Below are 19,859 nucleotides of genomic sequence, written 5' to 3' on the forward strand. Positions count from 1 at the left end.
TTCAATTCAGCAGATTTTTCTCAGTCCTACTATACAACCACGACTTCAATACACAATCAGTCAATATGAAGATTCTGCTGCTTTGGGAATTATCAAGATGTGAATAGTCTGAATCTCCAAGCATTAACCTCCATCATCTCACGGAGGTTAAGAACAATCCTAGTCTGGGGATGTAGTGGAGAGAGCAAGTCTCCATGGGTGTGCTTCTGAATTAAGGGAAAACAAGGCAAGGACAGGATCTCTGATGCACAGTGAACAAGGTCTGCTAAACTAAATTAAGGGAGTGATCGAGGGTGGTGCTGTGTCAGAGTTCATATGTGTGTTTGTTATGACTCAGGGTTGTCCTCTGGCATGTCATTCGCTTCATTTGGCCTGTACATGAATGTTAGCAGAAACAGAGCCACATCGTGGGAGCACCAATAGGCTGTGTGTGACGTCACCGCCGACCAATAGCGGCTCTCCACCAGGCCCTCCCTCAGCTCAAAGTCGATGCGGTTCTCAAGCTCAACTGCAAAACAAGAAGAATATCATTGTCACGCGTTTTGAAGGTCTGGAGGTTCGACGTTCTACTTAAACTTTGACTTTGTTTTTCATAACTGCAACATCATATCTCTCACTGTGACTTCATATCTAGTGATGCGACTATAGCCTTTAATTATCGTTCTGTATTAATGAGCTGCTTACTAACACACACACATATCGGAAATCGTGCAGCTCACACATCCAGGAGAAAATAAACTTGTCAACGCTGCCCCACGACTTTTATTAAGTACAGTTTAAATACTGAATCGCTACATTATATTTTCCAGCGACGAGAGGATACAATCGCTGTTTTAAGTAAACTCACTCTAAAAGATAAACGCATAGATGCTAATATACACAATTTCCCTTTCTCTCTCTCTCTCTCTCTTTCTCTCTCGAATAGGCAATATTTGAGAAAATGGTTTAGTGATTTCTAATTATTGGGGGGATTAGTCTACGGCAGTTATCGCCCTGATCAGACATATGCTGTGGCACTATCGTGCAGTCTGTAATGATATGACGTTAGCAAATATTAGCGATTTTTTGCAAACATTTCTTTGAGTAACCGTTAATATGAACTCACAATTGAATGTAACATAAAACAAATAATTACTTTTTGTTAAAATCTTTATTTATGCCAGAAAAGCTTACATTAATGTGTCTTTTTGTTCGCTGTAGCTACCATGTTGCCGAGATAATTCATACCCCTTCGTTTGAAGTTTGGTCCCGAAAAATCTTAATTTGAAGGGCTATCTGGCCCTTCCCCTTACCCCTACCCCTCCAACCAAAAGAGAATCGAGACACCCCTACCCCTTCAAGTTAACGCGTGAAACTGAGGGGTAGGGGAAAGGGGAAGGGCTAAGGGGTGGAATTGGGATTGGGCCTATATCTCACAATTGTGACTTTGTTTCTTACAGTTGCGATTTTATTTTTGACTTTATATCTTCAAATTGTTAGTTTATAACTTAGGACATTTCTATATGTCTAAAATGTGACGTTATATCTTGCAACTGTGATTTTGCATCTCACTATTTTTTTTAATATCTTGCAATTCGACTTTTATGTTTGGTGATTGCAACTTTATATCTCACAATGTGACATAATTTCTTACTTTAAAGCTTATCTTACAACCTTAAAATTTGTTACTCAGATGTGGAAACATGTTTCCATTATAATAAAGGATAAAGTTATCAGTAAAAACAACTGTTTTCAGAAATACTAGCGGCACCAAAACGAAACTGCAAATATATAGTTTGTTACCAAACAGGTTTTCTAAACCAAAAATACTGAAATCATGAAATTATGAGTACTGAGATAATTATCAAACTACACAATGACTTCTTTGTGTAGATGGTGCTTACAGGATGAGTTATCCATAATGGCAGAGGCTGATTGTGACATGCTGGTGTCTCCTGTCTTCTCCTCGATCTTCTCCTCTGTCTTTTCCTCAACTATATCGTCTAACTCCACAAGCCGTCCATCTTCCCCTTTCTCACAAGCCCCTCCTTCAGAGTCTGATGGCTCCTCCTCCACACTACCCACCTGTCCACTAGAGCGGGAAAATCTGGAGAACAGGATACCACCAATGCCTTTACCTATACTTGCCGCTCCTGCAGAAAAAAATCAAGTATGCACAGATAACGTTACATTTTAACAGTCGTGAAACCTTTTAATTTCAGAAATCAGGATTGCTTTGGCACATGCAATATTTGTATAAAAAAGGTATATATATATATATATATATATATATATATATATATAAATTAAGGCTGTCAGTTTAATGACTTAATTCATTACTGAGATTTAAATATTTTAATGCAGTTAACGCACTGGCCACGCCCTCAGATCTGTAAGTCATCTTACATTTCATACAGTTGACTGTTGACAAATATGATGCAGGGCAACAACTCCATAAATGCAGTTATGCCCTAATATTCAAGAAATTGGGGCAAAAATGCTCCATGAGTTTTTGTCTCATATTTATATCGAATGCTAAGTGATATCACACAAGCAGCGAGAGCAATATCACATGAGTGCTGTTTGTCCCGAATATAATGAGAGCTAATGTGATTTTATATAACAGTTCAGTAAATAAGAAGTTAATATTTTCTTATATTTTAAACACAATATTGTCTGTTTTTGCTCAGTTTTGGCAACAAAAATATTACCTATAAAGCCACAGCAGGACTGTTGTGCATCTCCGAGCAACACGAAGTTGGTGCATCAATGACTCAAAGGCCCATTCATAAAGAGAGCTGTTTAAATTCTTGAATGAATCAGCCGTTTGAACTAATCGAATGAATAAATGACTCAAAGACATTTATGCCACTGGCAGTTTTAGTTACATAAAACATAAAATAAGGTATTTTGAATGGTTACCAATGACTCCCTTTGCATGATAAAAAAACAAAAATCTTCTTTAATGTTGCATAATCTATGTAAGGCCGTTATAGCACTTACACTTATGTGTAATAAATGCTATGTTGAATCAAATCAAATATTTATTTCTAAAGCTACTATTTGTAAAGTCTACTTAATGCATTCTCATTAAACACAAAAATAGCTTTAAATAATCTTTTGGGGGTATTTTCACAGCCAAATCTAATTTGCAATTATTTAAAACAAATCATGCAGTTAATTAGATTTAAAAAATGTAATCGACTGACAGCTCTAATATATCCACATCGACACTTCCTAATTGCTTCCTATTGATCTAATGCTTTGCTGAGCTGTTTCTATTTATCGCTTTGCACACTAAAATCAAGCGCTATAAACTGCAGATATGCAGTAATTGAAGGCAGACTGCCATTATCCCAGTATTTGGGAAGCATAATCCTACTCCTACACTGCACACTATACATTCTGCTCACCCCTGCAAGTGTTTTACTATTCCAGATGCCTTTAATGACCTCTCTCTTTCCATCTCACCCATGATGCTGGCCTTGCCCAGGCTGGTGATAGACTCGCCGTAGTGTCTGCGGGGCTGTGGAGGGGAGGTGCAGGGGCTCGGAAGGCTCTCTGTATCAGACACGGAAGCACTTTCCTTTGACGGATTCAGTAGAGTGGGACGGATCTGGTCATACGGTGTGGGGCTGGTGGTGTTGTACCTAAAAAGAAAATCAATGGTTACATCAATGTACAAAAATATATGCAGTCACAGAGTGCATTGAACATTATAGAAACAGTACTTTATTTGATTGCAATATTTATTTTTTCCAATTTAACACTTTAATTTAATTTTTACATTTATTTAGCAAAGGCATTATTTTACTCACCAGTGAATTTGGACCGGTGCTATATTACTATAATGTTTCAGGATGAGAGGTTCCAACCTGTATGCCTAAAAGGAAACCATTTGTTTTTATTTGATTGTTATTTATATTTCCTGACTGATATACAGATATTCTATATCTTCAATTACAATAACAGGAACTATATTGAAAAAAAGAAAATATTTTTACTCAGAAATTGCTAGTAAATTTTACATTTAATTACAAATAAATGGTAAACCTATTTAAAAAAATGCATTTGAATGAATTAGAATTTAGGGACAATTTCAACAGATTAGAGCTAACTATTAACATGAATACAGTATTTTAAAGGGATACTCCACCCCAAAATTAAGATTTTGCCATTAATCACTTAGCCCCATTTCATTCCAAACCCGTAAAACCTGTACTTTTTGTATGTGAATAAAACAAAAATATAAACTTTATTCAAAAATTTGTCTCCACAGAAAAGCGTATGCTGCCTACGTTCTGCACATAATCTCCAAAATGGCGCTACAGTGATGTGGAGAGACACAGAGGAGACAAATTGTTGAATAAAGTCGTTATTTTTGTTTTATTAATGTAAGAGAAAAGTATTGTCGTCGTTTCATAACGTTATGGTTGAACCACTGATGGCAGATGAACTATTCTGATGATGCTTTTCATATTTTCCTGGACCTTGACAGTGTTATTTACTTGGCAGTCTATGGGACAGTCACAAGCCTCCCGTTATTCGTCCAAAATATCTTAAATTGTGTTCTGAAGATGAACAAAGCTTTTGTGGGTTTGGAATGACATGGGGGTAAGTGATTAATGACCAAATTTTCAGTTTGGGGTTGAGTATCCTTTTAATGCTATAATTCAATATTTTATTTCCAGACTAGTTTTTGTTTCCCAACTGGCTCATAATATGGACCAGTAAAAAAAGAAATCTGACCCTGAGCTATATTTACTCTGCAATCTAATCACACTCACTACAGGATCAGTGGGATGGAAGATGTTGAAAAGCCTCTGGCAGATGGATTTGGGTAAGATGTTGTCTTGTGTTCCGTTGGTTCCAGGACGGACACCTCGCAAAGCCAAGAACACAGCCAGAGGAGATCCCATACAGAAGAAGTTCTCCACCTACAACCCCAAATCACAAGGTGTATTGATTAAGACAAACACAAACCGGAGGTGAGAAGGAGAGAGGAAGGGTACGGTTATACTAACGTACCTTGAATTTCAGGGCTGGAGAGGGTCTTGAGGATGAGGTTTGGCAACGCCAGAGCTTATCCTCCAAATCCCTCATTCTGCAAATGAAATATAAAATACATTTTTGGAGAGGAACATCCCATAAACAAGATTAACAGAGGGATTGTCCTTGTGAAGTAGAGTGCAGACCAAACTAAAACCTTTTAATGATTCATGATTGTTATATGCATCAGAAACAATGGAAGAGCACTAAAATCAGTTTATAGTGACAAATAAACAAATGGATAATAAGAACTAGTAGAAATAATAAAAAAGGAAGATTTTTCTAAATCTTAATGCAACAGAAATCACAGTTAAAATAACAACTATATTTTTACATAATCTTATGAAAACGAGTGGTTCTAGCCATGTAAAGCTGACAGCCAGGACGTTAGTGGCTAAGATGTTGTGAATGTTTACTAGCAACGTTTCTGTTTGGTTGTTAAAGTGCCCCAAGTGGACTTTTGCATGTTGTAGTAGTGACTTCTAGTAGTGGTTGTTAGTGTGTTGCAGGAGTGGTCTGTGTGGTTGTTAGCATGTTGTTACAGTAGTTAAGGTTGTTAGCATGTTGTTACAGTAGTTAAGGTTGTTAGCATGTTGTTACAGTAGTTTAGGTTGTTAGCATGTTGTTACAGTAGTTAAGGTTGTTAGCATGTTGATATGCAGTGTCTTGTGTTCTGAATAGTTGTCAGCATGTTACTAGAGTGTTCTGTGTGGTTAGCATGTTGTTACAATGGTTAAGCTTGCTAACATGCCAAATCTTGCTGCAGTGGTTAAGGTTGTTAGCATATTGCTATGCAGTTTCTAGTGTTCTGAATGGTTGTTAGTGTGTTGCTAGAGTGTTCTGAAAATTGCTAGGGTATTTGATTGTTGTGGCATGTTCAGAGAGGTTATTAGAGCGTTCTGGGTGGATGTTAGCATGTTGCTGTGCTGCTACATTGTTCGTGTCTTTCTATTGTGTTTTAGATGGTTGAGAGTGCTTTGAGAGGTTATTTGTGTATTAATAGAGCATTCTATGTAGTTGTTAGCATGCTGCTATGCTACAGTTTTCTGAAAGGTATTTAGTGTCTTACTTTTGTGTTCAAGGTGGTTGTTAATATGTTGTTAGTGTGTTTTAAATATGTTATGTTAAATATAAATATCTGTTAGCATGTTGCTAGAGTACTTATTGTTAGCATGTTGCTATGTGATTGCTCAACTGTTTTGAGAGGATTATATTGTCTTACTAGTGTGTTCTTGGTGGATGTTAGCATACTGCCATGCAATAACTAGATTAATCTGAGTGGTTGTTAGCATGTTGCTATGCAGTTGCTACAATTAAGGTAGTTTCAGCCTCAGATGTCACGCCCACAGACTGTTGGCTTAACGTCTGATGCATATGGGACTCAAAAGTGGAAACACTTCAGGAGTGTGGAAATTGTCATCTGATTGGTTGAATTCTACAGGATTTCCGCGAGATTTATGTGTCGCATTCTTTAACATTCTGCCTGCAAACAAAGATACCATTGCGCCAAACCTCTTCATGAAAGAAGAAAGCCACCGTGTTTACAACTGTGATGACGAGCGCTTATTGGGATCATTTTCAAAAGTATGTGAAATTTTTGCGGCATAAAATCTTTAAAATACGTCTGAGAGTTTTACACACCGGTATGTTATTGTGCCGACATTTCCACCCCTCGGAAAGTGACGATGAATGAAACAAACTGTGATTGATTGTTTGAAATGTCGGTCAAACTGCCTCATTGGGCCTTGGCCAATTAAAGCTGCCATAAATTCCAGAACTCTGAAGGTCTGGCTATGCAAGACTACAGTTAAGGTGGCCATCCATCTGGTTTCAGGTTGGACACTCTGGTTTTGAAATACTATGTCCATCTGAGCAGACACTCATTTGCCCTCCTTTTAAGATCACTATTTTATACTTTATATAATGGTATATAATAAATAATTAGTTTAACATTAAGTGATATACTTTTAAGACATTATTGTCAGTATTGACTGTTTTGCCGATATTGTATTTCTATTTTTCTTTCTCCGATCAACACGGTAGTGTTTCGTTCCTGAGTGATTCAGCATTTCTGAACGAATCGGGTGAGTGATTCAATAAGACATTCATTAAGACAGTTGTTATATATCTGCAACTACATACTAGTATACTACTTTTAATATTTTTGCATATCATTTCAGGTACAAATTGCAAGAGTAGTACACTAGTATGCGGAAATGAAATCAGTAAGTATCTTTCTTTATTCCTGACTGTATCAGCCATTTTGAAGTAAACTGTTATTTTCTTTTATATTCAACACATAATTTGTTAACTGTATAAACGCATTCATTGTATAAATGCATTCTGGCATCTTTGAGCTGCATTAAACAGTCTGCAGAAATACATTTAAATGGACCTTGAGATTAAGCTTTTCAAGATTTTTTAATATAGATTTAATTTGATTTGGTAATTGCATCTATTGAATAAATATACACATTTAAATGAATGAAGATGCATACATTAAATAAGGTTAGAAGGTTAAATATTAGTGCTGTTAAACTATTAATCATGATTAACTGCGATTAATCGCATTTAAAATAAAAGTTTTTGTTTAGATAATATGTGTGTGTACGTGTACAGTATATTTATTATGTATATAAATGACACTCACATACCGTTTATATTTTGAAAATGTTTACATGTATTTACATTATGTATAACAATATCATTTAAATGATATATAAATATATTTAATATATAAACAGGGCTTGCAAAATTGCTACCTTGACGTCGCGGGGCTATAATGTTTTCCATTCGGGCTACCAAAATGTATCACCATGATTCCCGACAGGCTATCTTGAACAGTGATATAAAATTCCTTCCTTGATTTGCGTCGTTCACTAGCTTGTAGGGGCAAAACAGATCATAGTTTCTAAGACCTGCCATTTCTAAGACATTCAGTTTTAAACCATTTAAACCATGTGCACTCATTCAGAGAGCTGCATTTCAGACAATGCACGAACAAAAAAATTATTTTTCTTTCACATATCCTTGCATCTGAATGAACAAATACACACAAAATCATCTCAAAATAACTTTCTCTATAAGTATTTTTGTAAACACAGTCGGTTATGTCTTAAGAGAAGTAAACAGTGTCGAAAGAAATCTCAAGTTCATCATAATATTGCATCTGTGCATTTGGTCTTAAAGGGACAGCAGCCTATAAATACTTGCTGTTCCTTAAGTGCCACCTGCTGTCAGAGAGTGACATTTGCGTCTCATTCACCAAGCTAAAATCAGACCATTCTGTTTTTGCTTCAGATTTCGAAATTATACAATCAATCATGTATTTAGCATCTTTGTTTGGACCAGGATTAGAATGCAGTGGTTGCCCCTGTTTTTAAATGAAAAAAGCACATTCAAAGCCTTAGTTTGTTTATATGAAGATATTTATTTTATTTTATTATTTAATTATTTGATTTGGGATTTGTTTAAAAATTTTAAGATTTTTATTTTGCAGAAAAAAAATTGCAGTTTTTTTTTGACAACTTTTTCATTTACAATTTCTCTTAAATCTTATTTTGTAAAAAAAAATTATAATAAATAAATTTAAGAAAATTGTGTTTTGAAATTGTGAATTGTATCGCATCGCATCTCATTGTGAGTTGAGTGAATTGTTTCATCCCTATATGCTAAGTTTTTTCTGTGGTATCAAAAAAGTATTCTGTTATTTAAGTAATAAAGCACCATATTTTTTTCCTCATCTGCAAAATGATTCGATTTGTTACTTAAAATCTGATATGATAATGCAATATGATTTTGTGATCCGTTGCTCCCCAACTCTCTCTTCACTTGTTATTTGAAGAAATAAAGCAATCATTTAAGTTTTTTATTCATGCCGATTTGTCCGCAGTTAAGTTCAGACGATGTTTTGTTATTTATTTATTTTATTCATGCTACTTAAATTCATTTTGGTCTATCAAAATCTGAAGAATGTCTGCCCGAAGGGCTACCAGTGATTTTGAGCAACTGCTACATTGATACCAGTTGCCAGAAGGCAGGCGTCCCAGGGTTCCCCGGTTGCGTGGAACATTCAACTATGATCTGGGAGCAGATTCAGACAGCCAAGCGGGAAAAACAAGATCTGCACGTAGTTTGGTTGGATCTGGAGAATGCCTATGGTTCCATTCCCCATCAGTTAATCACTTTTGCCCTGGAATTCTTTCACATACCACCCAGCATTCGGAACCTCATCTCCAATTACTTCGGCAGCTTCACATTTTGTTATGCAACACAGGAGGCAACGGCAGGATGGCACCACCTAGAGAAAGGCATCGCAATGGGTTGCTCAGTCTCTCCCATCCTCTTCACAGCAGCCTTGGAAATCATTCTCATCGGTGGGAGACAGATGGTTCAAGGGGTGAAAGGACCGTCAGGCCAACGGCTGCCAGCCCTGTGGAGTTACTTGGATGATGTAACCATCCTCCTTCAAACAGCAGCCTGTACCAACCGGGTAATGAAGAGGTTTGAAGAACTCCTTAGTTGGGCCAGGATGAGGATAAAACCTGCTAAGTCCCGGAGTCTCTCCATACGTAAAGGAGTCAGAAATGATCACATCTCTTTCACAGTGAACAGTGAGAAGTTTCCAATACTAGCAGAACAACCTGTCCAGAGTCTTGGGAAACTTTATACAGCTGAGTTGTCAGATAAGCATATGGCTAATACAGTAATGTTACAACTCACCGAAGGTCTGACGCGGATCGACAAGAGCCATCTTCCGGGCAAATTTAAGATCTGGTGCTACCAATTCACCTTATATAGGCGGCTAATGTGGCCTCTCAAGATGTGCGAGATAACTACAAGGAAGGAGAGGAAAGAGCTAGCGATTTCTGAGGTGGTCAGGACAGAGGAGGAGAGCTATCAGATCAAAGCTCTAAGCCAACACCAGCAAGGACGCTGGATGACCTGGGAAGGAGTAATAAGTAGGACCGTAGGTTGGGCCGACATGTGGAAGATCCCCCAAGCCAGGCTGAGTTTCCTCATAAGGTCCACCTACGACACCCTCCCAAGCCCCAGCAACCTCTGTCTGTGGTATGGTTTAGAGGAGAGCTGCCAACTTTGCAATGCCCCAAATCCGAGCCTTTGATGCTAGCACATCCTGTCAAGCTGTAAAACAGCATTGACCCAGGGTCGGTATAGGTGGCGCCATGACCGAGTCCTGCGGAAGCTGGCGGAGAACCTGGAGGTACGCAGGGTGGAATTAGCCAGGGAGCGCCTACCACCGACATCAAGGCGGATGATCCACTTCGTCAGAGAGGGAGGAGGGGCCCCTAACATCATGCAGCCGCAGAGATCAGTCCTGGCAGGCAGTTGCGAGTGGAATCTGAGAGTGGACCTCGACCGGCAGCTCAGGTTTCCAACTGAGATCACCACAACCAACCTTCGTCCGGACATCCTTCTCTGGTCTGGCACAGCCCGGGCAGTAATTTTGGCAGAGCTCACAGTCCCGTGGGAAGGAGGAATGGAGGCAGCGTTTGATAGGACAAAAGATCGGTACCTCGACCTCATACCCGAATGCAGAGAGGTGGGGTGGTCAGCTGTCAGCTATCCGGTGGAAGTCGGCTGCAGGGGTTTCGTGGGAGCAGCTACCCAGCGCTTCCTTAAAAGCATGGGAGTTACCGGCCCCAAACTAAGAAAGGCTCTGAAAGACCTGACTGAGGAGGCAGAGCAGGGAAGCCTTTGGCTTTGGTTAAGAAGGAAGGACCAGGCGTGGGGAAAGCATGGTTCCTAGGGCTAGCTGCAGGGGGCCGCAGGGAGACGTCCCTGTCGTTGCTCCACCACCGTGAGATGTTCCGGGATTAATGGAGCGAAACATCAATGAAGGGTGGCTCCCGGTTAATGACCCTGCAGCTACCCGCAATGGCACCGTCGGAGGTGCAACAAGCAAAAATGCTTACCAGGCAGTCACTTGCCTGTGCTACTATCTGAAATTTTGCATTCCCTGAAACATTTTTCTTAAATATATACATGCATGTGTATTTATATATACATAATAAATATACACAGTACACACATTACATATATTATGTAAACAAAAACCTTTATTCTGTATGCGATTAATCGCGATTAATCATTTGTCAAGCGCTAGTAAATATATAAAGAGAAAAAATAAAGGGTATAAGGCTTATAAAGGGTAAAAAAAATCCATGGAAAGCAATTTATTTAAAATTTGTTTTTTGTCACTTGTTTAAGAATATTTTTCAGTTTTTATTCTTTATTCTGGAATCATGCCTTGGAGTGTCTTACTTTTTGTATTCACAGAAATGGCCACCATAAAGCAGCATTTTAGGTTTTAAACTCTGTTAAAACTCAAAAATAAAAAAAAAGTTCTAGAATGTTCATTGTAATGTTCATTGTCATTGTGCTGCTTATTATTATTAGATTTACTAATATAATGGGGGTGTTGTTATAATTAGTTATAAACCTTAAGCATGTGTTACGAAGATCCTCCTGTAGCTGACGTTCTTGTCTGCTAACATCAGCCTCCATGGCATCTGGCACCTCTTCATGAACAAAGCGCACAGGGTCCCACCCTGTCATGATGTCAAAGGTGATGACGCACCCAAGTGAGTGGGAGACGATGGACACCTTTCCTTTCTCTGCAAATTCTGGGTTGCGCTCACAAAAGAGCGTGTAGAGTCGGTTCAACTCTTTGGTCAGACCCCGGGTGATCTAAGGATGCAAGTGCAGTGAGCATGAAATGAACAATTGTGACACTTTATTAGTGTACTACGAAATAGTAGGACAGAATGTGCTTCAGTGTGGGACATTTAGTCAAACTTTACATGAAAGAGACTGAGAATAGCTATGTTACAAAACCTAGTCAGCTGCCATGCTGTATGCTGCCTACATAGACTGCCTTCCAAATTAGCATGCATTCAAAATTTAACCTAATAAGTGAAAGCCTTGTAACACTGAACATAGGTCCTAAATAAAAAATAACATGTGAAGTGCATGGGAAATTCTGTAACTGATTTCAACTGAATGTTGCTAAGCTAAAATACTCTAATAATACTCTAATAAATACATAGTACACACACATATTGGTTAAACAATATATTTTAAATAATATTGACCTTTATTTATTTATACTTTTTGAATACTCAACATTTCTGGTCCACAAATTACACTTAGAGACACTTAGAAAATATTAATTAAATAAAAGGCCAATTAAGCATAATCAAACAGAGAAAACCTTCAAGATTATATTTCTTAACACACTTAAGCACACTATTAAAAATTGCAATTCGTAATAATGTCAAATTAACAGTTTTACTTTAAAGTACATTTTACTCTTTTGTTGTGCTTTAAATAGGTACAATTATTTTGATGTATCAACTAAAATATATGTTGTATGTGATTATAATTTTACTCTGTTATTCAGTATTACATAGAAAATTAAAATATTTAACATACACTAAATTGCAAATTCATGAAAATGTGAAAAATTCATAAAAATAATGAATGAAAGAATGGAGGATTGTGGCTGTATGTCACCTCATCCCTGTACAAAGGGCTTGTGTAGTACATAATGTCCATGGCACTGCTGTTCAGCATGTCTCTTAGACCTCGCACTTTGTCTGGAGTAATGGAGTCCACAGTGTCTGAAAAAGTACACTTCATCTTAAATAGACTATCTATCATTGACAATAGTTTTTAAACATAATGCACTTTGTTTTTTATTATTGTCCATAGTCAATACCTCCATCAAGGGTGAGTTTAGATCGCCATTCCACAGGAAGGAACTCAACGTGTTCATTTATTCGGTCAGAAAAGTGCTTCTCCTCCATCTTGCGGGCAGCATCACGCATCCTGCCCATCAGTGAAGTGCATCAGTTAGTTTCAGGTTTAGATGACTGGCTTTGTGCAGATTCAGCTGTGTGATCAGAGGACTCACATGCTTGTATTTCTAATGATACGCCCCTGGTCCATCTTCTGGCCAATCCCATGTACCACAAAGACTATGTGTGTTGTTTCAGGGGGCGTGTCCTCTAGAGCTGCCTCCTCTACATAACCTCGATGGAGACGGGTCCCACTGCTGGACGCTAACCAGAAATGAAGGAAGAACCTCTGCTACTTTGTAACATTGATAATCACTTCATATTATCTTTAGTTTTAATAATGGCTCTGCTTGTGGAAAGAGCTGAAAAGGTATTAAATGTACACTTGTACTTGAAATTTTAGAAGAATGGTTAAATTGTACTTGCAGATAATATAATATGAATGAAATAAAAGACATATAAGAGTACTTAAAGGTATAGTTCACCCTAAATGAGCTTCTTTCTTCTATTGAACATAAAAGATTAAAAAAGTGCACTTTGTGATGTCAAATAAAGGTTTTTACTTTTAAGTTCATTATGTTTTAATAAAATTTTGTCAACTAAACTAAACTAACTATACTAAAGCATATGTAAATTACTTGTATAATTCATAATTTTAACTCTAGTGTATCACTTAATGTTACATTTAAATATATTGTGAATGTGGACTCACATGCTTGTGTATTATAAATGTGTAACTGCAAGTATAATTAAATATATGATATACAGGTTTCAATAGAAATGACATTAAAGCATAATTTAGTATAACATCAATGCTTGTCAGCATATCTGGCAGTGCACTTTAACCATATTTTTAAAAAAAATATGAAGTAATAATGAAATTACATATAAAGCTGTACTTAGATATACTTCTTGGGTCAAAAGATCAGATCAGCTAATTGCATTTAATAAATTTAAAATAAAATATATTTTCAATTCATTTAAATTAGCATGCAATTAATAAGTGTCCGAAAACATTAAATATAGTTTGATCTTAAGTATATTCTTTCAAAGTATATTTCTCAATAATAGTTAACTTTTTTTCCACAACGATGACAATATTCAACAATCTTCTCCACGTCACACTGGCAGAACCGTACGTGGATACATTGTTTACATTGTGTATGCTTTGATCTGAACATAAACAACGCATCTGCATACATACGTTGCATACTAGTGATACTCTCCAAAATTGCACCAGGGTGATGTGGAGGAGACGAATAGTTGAATAAAGTTGTTATTTTTGTTTTCTTTGCACACAAAAATTCTCGTAGCTTCGTAAAATTGCGGTTGACCCACTGATGTCACATGGACTATTTTACGGATGTCCTTACTATGTTTCTGAGCCTTGTTCATCATAGTATCCTTGCTGTCTATGAGAGGTTCAGAGAGCTCTCGGATTTCATCAAATATAACTTCATTTGTGTTCCGTAGATGAGTGAAGGTCTTACAGGTTTGAAACGACATGAGGCTGAGTAATTAATCACAGAATGTTTTTGTTGGGGTGAACTATCCCTTTAAGACAGAATACTGCACTCATCAAGTGTTTTTTGAATGAGCAACACCATTGAGAAGGTACTTACTAATCAAGATTGTTACAGACCTTTGGAGAATCCCAGTTTCTGAGTAACAGTCCGTGCGATCTTTGAAGTAGTAGCATCGCTGTAAAGGTACACTTCATCCACACTGTGCCAGTCCACGTGGCTCCGGCTCAGTTTCAGACTGTGAATGGCTGAGTGAATTAAGGGCAGGAGTCAAACACGTCTGTTTCAAATTACCTGACTGTTAACTAATGCCTAACCAGCTCAGTTAATTTCAATTAAAGGTCTTTTTTGACTATTTGCAAACACAAGTGACAGTCAATAGCCCTTCTGTAGTATACATGTCAACATTGATTGAGTTACTTCAAATGTGTGTCACACGCGACAAACAGGATGTCTGGGTTGGTTTGTGGTTCATTCATGAGCGTGTCTCTAGATCAGCTGAACTAAGCATCAATGTTAAGTCAGCCTTTTTTGTGTGCTTGACCTTTATAACAAAGCTTCCCTAACCCTGAGTCCTATTCCTAACATGGTTTATTACCATCTTTGCTGTCCACCGTTGTGGCCACCGCTTCCATGTCAAAAGTGTCTTTCATCTGCCGGCCTCGGAAACGGTCCAGGTGCTCCAGTTCAATGAGGTCACTGTCCTCCTCCTCCAGGGGCAGCCAGGTCCCGTCCGTGAACCACTGGCCTCTCATGACTGGGATGTGGTCCTGTTCTGTAAATACAAGCAGTAGAAATTGTTATCCGTTTCTGGAGAAACACTTCACCTGACTACGATTTTGGCCCTTTCTGAGATCCCAAAGGATTTCTGTTATCGTAGAGTAAAATCGCAAGACTTCGAATGCCTAGTGTGACAAATGAATGGTCTTTTTCAATGAATTAAATGACATTATATTTGTTATTAATGTACAAAATGACTCTTATGCAGTCCTGTCAAACCATTTATAGCATCCAAAATAAAAGCTTTTGTTTACATGATACATGTGTGTGTACTGTGTATATTTATGCATAAATAAATAAACACACATATAGCATATATTTAGAAAATATGCACATGCACATTTACATTTAGACATTTACCAGATGCTTTTATCCAAAGCAACTTACAATTGAGGACAACGGAGGCAGTCAAAATCAACAAAAGAGCAATGAAACGCAAGTGCTATAACAAGTCTCAGCTAGCTTAACTCAGTACATGTAGCAATAGTTTAGTTATATATTAAATGTTTAGTTATATAATATGTAAAAGAAAACAGAATAAACAAGAAAAGAGAAGCTAGTGTTAGTGATTATTTTCTATTCTTTTTTAAGAAATCAAGCAGTTAGTAAATGAATAGAGTGCAAGTCTTAAAGGGGCAAGTTATTTTAAGATTTTTTTTTTAATATAGACTTGGACAGATATATATTATAAATATATATTTACACGTATATATATATATATATATATATATATATATATATATATATATATATATATATATATATATATATATATATATTCGAAACATATATATTATAAATATATTTAGTCTTAAATATTTTTCCTAAATATACACATGCATGTGCATGGATTTATATATACATAATAAACAGACATAGTACACGCACATATATATCATGTAAACGAAAACTTTTATTTTGGATGCGATTAATCATTTGACAGCACAATTGACCTTGTTTTGTAGCTTAAATAAAGGCTATGTTTAATGCACAGAAAATCAATATATAGATTTCTCTTTTTCGCTAAGTTAGCACTGTTTTCGCTAACATTTATTGATGCCACTTTGTTCATTCTTGAAGTGAACTTTTGTCTGTGTGGTGGTTAGTTTCACTGTTTTGGACTGTGAACACTAAGCTTGAATGCAAGCACAGAACGATGGCACTGGTATGCAACTGATTTCAATGCTGAAGTGTGTCTAGGTGTCTTGGCTACCATTTATCATACAAATGAAAGACTGTAGGTTGTAGTGTATAGACGTCTGAAAGGGATAGTTTACTCAGGAATCAAAATCCTGTCATCATTTACTCACCCACACGTTGTTTCAAACCTGTATGAATTTCGTTCTTCTGTTGAACGCAATGTTTCGTAATCAAACTGTTGCTGGAAGGGATTTTCTCTTACTATGAAAGTCATTGGCTACCAGAAACTGTTTGGTTACCAGCATTCTTCAGGAGATCGTCTTTAGTGTTCGACTAAAGAACAACTTCAGAGTGAGTAAATAATGACAGAACTTTTATTTTTAGAAAAATCTCACCCTAGTTTAGTGTCAATAGCTCACAAAGAACTTAATCACCCTTTACATTTTCACCTCAATATGAAATATCTGATTCCTATTGATTGATTGCACTGAAATCTGTCTGCACCTCAGAATGAAAAGTTTAAAATAGAAGTTCTGCTATTGTTACATATGTTATTACAAACACAAAAGGAGATGATACACTATAATGCTTCATTAGTAAGGACTAGTGCTATCCATTTGAGGAACAGAGCTCCGGGTTTCCTTTTTTTGGCAAATAATGATTTTTATCTAACACAAGATCATTTGAAATATACTCGGACTACTTTTAGGATACTTTCATGGTGCTTGTAGAGCTTGACAGCCTCAAGTAATATCGTTGTGTATAAGAGCTGTATGGACATTCTGCAAAACATCTATTTTTGTTTCCCAAATTCTTGTCGTTTTCTTGAACGTACGCTTGTAAACTACTCACGGTTCCAGTAAACGGGATAACAGTCTTTCTTGTGGATGTCCACCTCGTACAGTCCTCCACGGACACACACCGCGTCCACCTCGATGCTCTCTGAATCCAGCTCGGTCTCTTCCGGGGAGCCTCCAGCCTCCGCGCGCTCGGGGACCGACTGTCTCCGGACCTCCGGTGCTTCGCCTCCTGACGGTGCCTCGAATAAATCCTCCGCTTCTTCGCCCGCATCCCTCCGTCTGACCTCGTTAGGATTAAGTTCGCAGTATTTGCGATAAGCCAACTCGATTTTCAAAGAATCGTGTCCGACAAACGGTTTCCAGGTCCGCTTGTCCTCTTTGTAGAACCAGCGCACCTCCTCGGGTCCGAGCTCCGTGACGACTTCCCCGCGGTGCCGCGAGCTGTTGGAGCGGTTGCGCTTCTTCGTGGCGACGTTCCCGTCACTTTCGCTGTAGTTGAGGTCTCCGGTGATGTCGAGATAATCGGAGTCCGGGTCGGAGCCGAGACGGCCGTGATAGCCGGCGAACCCCTCCTCCACCAGGCCTAGCATCAGCTGGGGTTGGCCTCGGGGCAGCGGCACATGTCCGTCTGTGCCCGGCTGCGCCGCGTCCATCTCGGCGCGTATCGCGTCGCCCGTGGGTTCGTCGAAGCAGGACGCGCACGATTCCTCCATCCTTCCCCATTCATCGCCGCTGACATTTTCTCTGCTTTGCGAACAACTTAAAGACGTTTCGTCCTGACAAGCGCTCATCGCTGTCACCGCTTTCTAGAAAACAGCACACGGAGGATTCCAGCACCGGTCAGCTGATTATAGTAACAACAAATCTAACGATGTCAGAACCTCTCCTTCCCCCGGCGCGACCGGAGCCGCCAGCATCTGTACGGACGCGTCAATCACAAACGCTGGACTTCAGACTCCATTCAATAAAGGCGAGTTCAGTCGCACAGTCCTCCGCTTACATGGCGGACACACCGAGCTGTTCACTTTCATTAATATGCCGACTGTATGTCTCTCTGTGGAGCCCCTCTTTCTCTTAAGCGGCGTCCGTCCGACTCGTGAACGAATCTTTCTGTTGAGTCGGAACTTTTCAATGAATTGGTTCAACCGGTTCACAGAGTCAGTCTGAACCACTGAATCTGTCCGGTTCTCGAGTCCTCAGCTCTTTTCAACATTAATAATAATAATAATAATAATAATAATAATAATAATAATAATAATAATAATAAATGTTTTTTTTGTAGAAAATAAGATTATTAAAAGGATTTCTGAAGGATTGTGTGACTGGAGTAATGATGCAAAAAAATTAGTTTGAAAGTCAGCTTTGATTGTTCCTAATAAACTGTTTAACTGCACTCCCAAGTGGATATTAAATTATGTTGTGGGATAATTAAATATATTCTAAATAAACTACAAACATAAAATTATATAGATTTATTTTGTCCTCACATTCTTTCTTGTAACTCCTCCCCTCTCAGTGACACAGCTGACTGAGTGGCTCGTTATGCATTTCATTATGCAGCTCATTATGCAGGCCTTTGTCTTCTCAGGTGTAAATCACAATGATATTCATGATAGTTGACGCCTACTCGCATATGACTTTTACCAACAAAAAGTGTCTTAGAAAATAAAAATCAATATTTTGTTTTGTGTAAGTGAGTAAACATGATTTTCACATAATTTAAAAAAGAAAAATTCTAGGCTACAAGCTCCAGTTCTCAAAAATCCCGGGAACCATTGTTCTGTATGTGTTTTATGGCCTTATTCAAGTGATTTAACATTTTAAATTTTTCACTAACCACGCATAATATTTTTTTTCTCCAAAACACAATCATGTACATACATGCATTTCACATATTATTACAGCCCAGTTTGTGCTGATTACAGTGAGATTAGACTTTAGCCATTTAGATGTGTATAAGAAACTGAAAAAGCACAAATGTCAGGGCATGTCAAAACTTCTCCAGGCCTCAAAAATACCCTTAGACTCCAGACGGTTAAACTGGGCGAAAACCGTTGCTGTTTTAGAAATATCACATATTATTTCTTCCGTATAGCGGACTGGAATATGCCTTAGGCTGTTAGTCTATCTTTATGCGGCTTAAGTTATAAAAGTTGGAAGCTATATAGCTTTGTTTTAATAAGCTTGGCTAAAAATGCAGTAAACAACCGTATTAATAAACTAAAATGTAATATAAAACGTAATGCACTGTAAAAAATATAAACAGTAATTTCTGTGAAAACTATATGAATCAACTTGGCATTTATTTTAGCATTTTACTCATTGAGAGATTCAGAATAAAGATTTTTTTTCCGGATGAAAATATTTAGGGTTCACTTTTACTGAGGATGAAAACTGTATTTAACTGATTTATTCCACTATATGCTGATGATGCTCAGCTATGTATCTCAACGAGACCAGATGAAACTTCTAAATTATCTAAGCTAACAGAGTGTGTTAAAAATGTAAAAGATTGGATGACCCAAAATTTTCTCCTATTAAATTTGGAAAGAGGGGCTCTCTGTGGAGCCCCTCTTTCTCTGAAGCGGCGTCCGTCCGACTCGTGAACTCGAGTCACAATATTTTGATTGCTAAACTTAGTAGATACGGAGTGGAGGATGTTGCCTTGAGATGGTTTAGAAACTACTTAGCTAACAGAGAGCAATATGTATACCTGGAAGGCTATACCTCCATGAAGTCACAAATTATGATTGGGGTCCCTCAAGGAT

The 19,859-nt window shown here is 37.8% G+C and overlaps 1 protein-coding gene across 1 annotated transcript; it reads right to left on the reverse strand.

The window, feature by feature from the left end:
* Positions 1-320: 320 nt before the first annotated feature.
* On the reverse strand, positions 321-18,202 carry ddhd1b (DDHD domain containing 1b). The gene is made up of 13 exons (XM_059513150.1): positions 17,144-18,202; positions 14,970-15,146; positions 14,491-14,619; positions 12,965-13,112; positions 12,770-12,879; positions 12,565-12,671; positions 11,492-11,739; positions 5,008-5,083; positions 4,767-4,916; positions 3,798-3,862; positions 3,451-3,629; positions 1,884-2,132; positions 321-508 (listed from the first exon to the last, which is right to left on the reverse strand). The coding sequence occupies exons 1-13, from the start codon at positions 17,880-17,882 to the stop codon at positions 327-329; spliced, it is 2,559 nt and encodes an 852-aa protein (XP_059369133.1). The 5' UTR covers positions 17,883-18,202; the 3' UTR covers positions 321-326.
* Positions 18,203-19,859: the final 1,657 nt, after the last annotated feature.

Source organism: Carassius carassius, chromosome 27 (assembly GCF_963082965.1).
Source record: "Carassius carassius chromosome 27, fCarCar2.1, whole genome shotgun sequence".
Lineage (NCBI taxonomy): Eukaryota > Metazoa > Chordata > Actinopteri > Cypriniformes > Cyprinidae > Carassius > Carassius carassius.

Coding starts and splice junctions, on each gene's coding strand:
- ddhd1b (XM_059513150.1), bottom strand. CDS start 17,882: ATGAGCGCTTGTCAGGACGAAACGTCTTTAAGTTGTTCGCAAAGCAGA. Junction 14,620..14,969: donor AACGGTGGACAGCAAAGATG/GTAATAAACCAT, acceptor TAATTCACTCAG/CCATTCACAGTCTGAAACTG. Junction 2,133..3,450: donor GGGCAAGGCCAGCATCATGG/GTGAGATGGAAA, acceptor TTTTTTCTGCAG/GAGCGGCAAGTATAGGTAAA.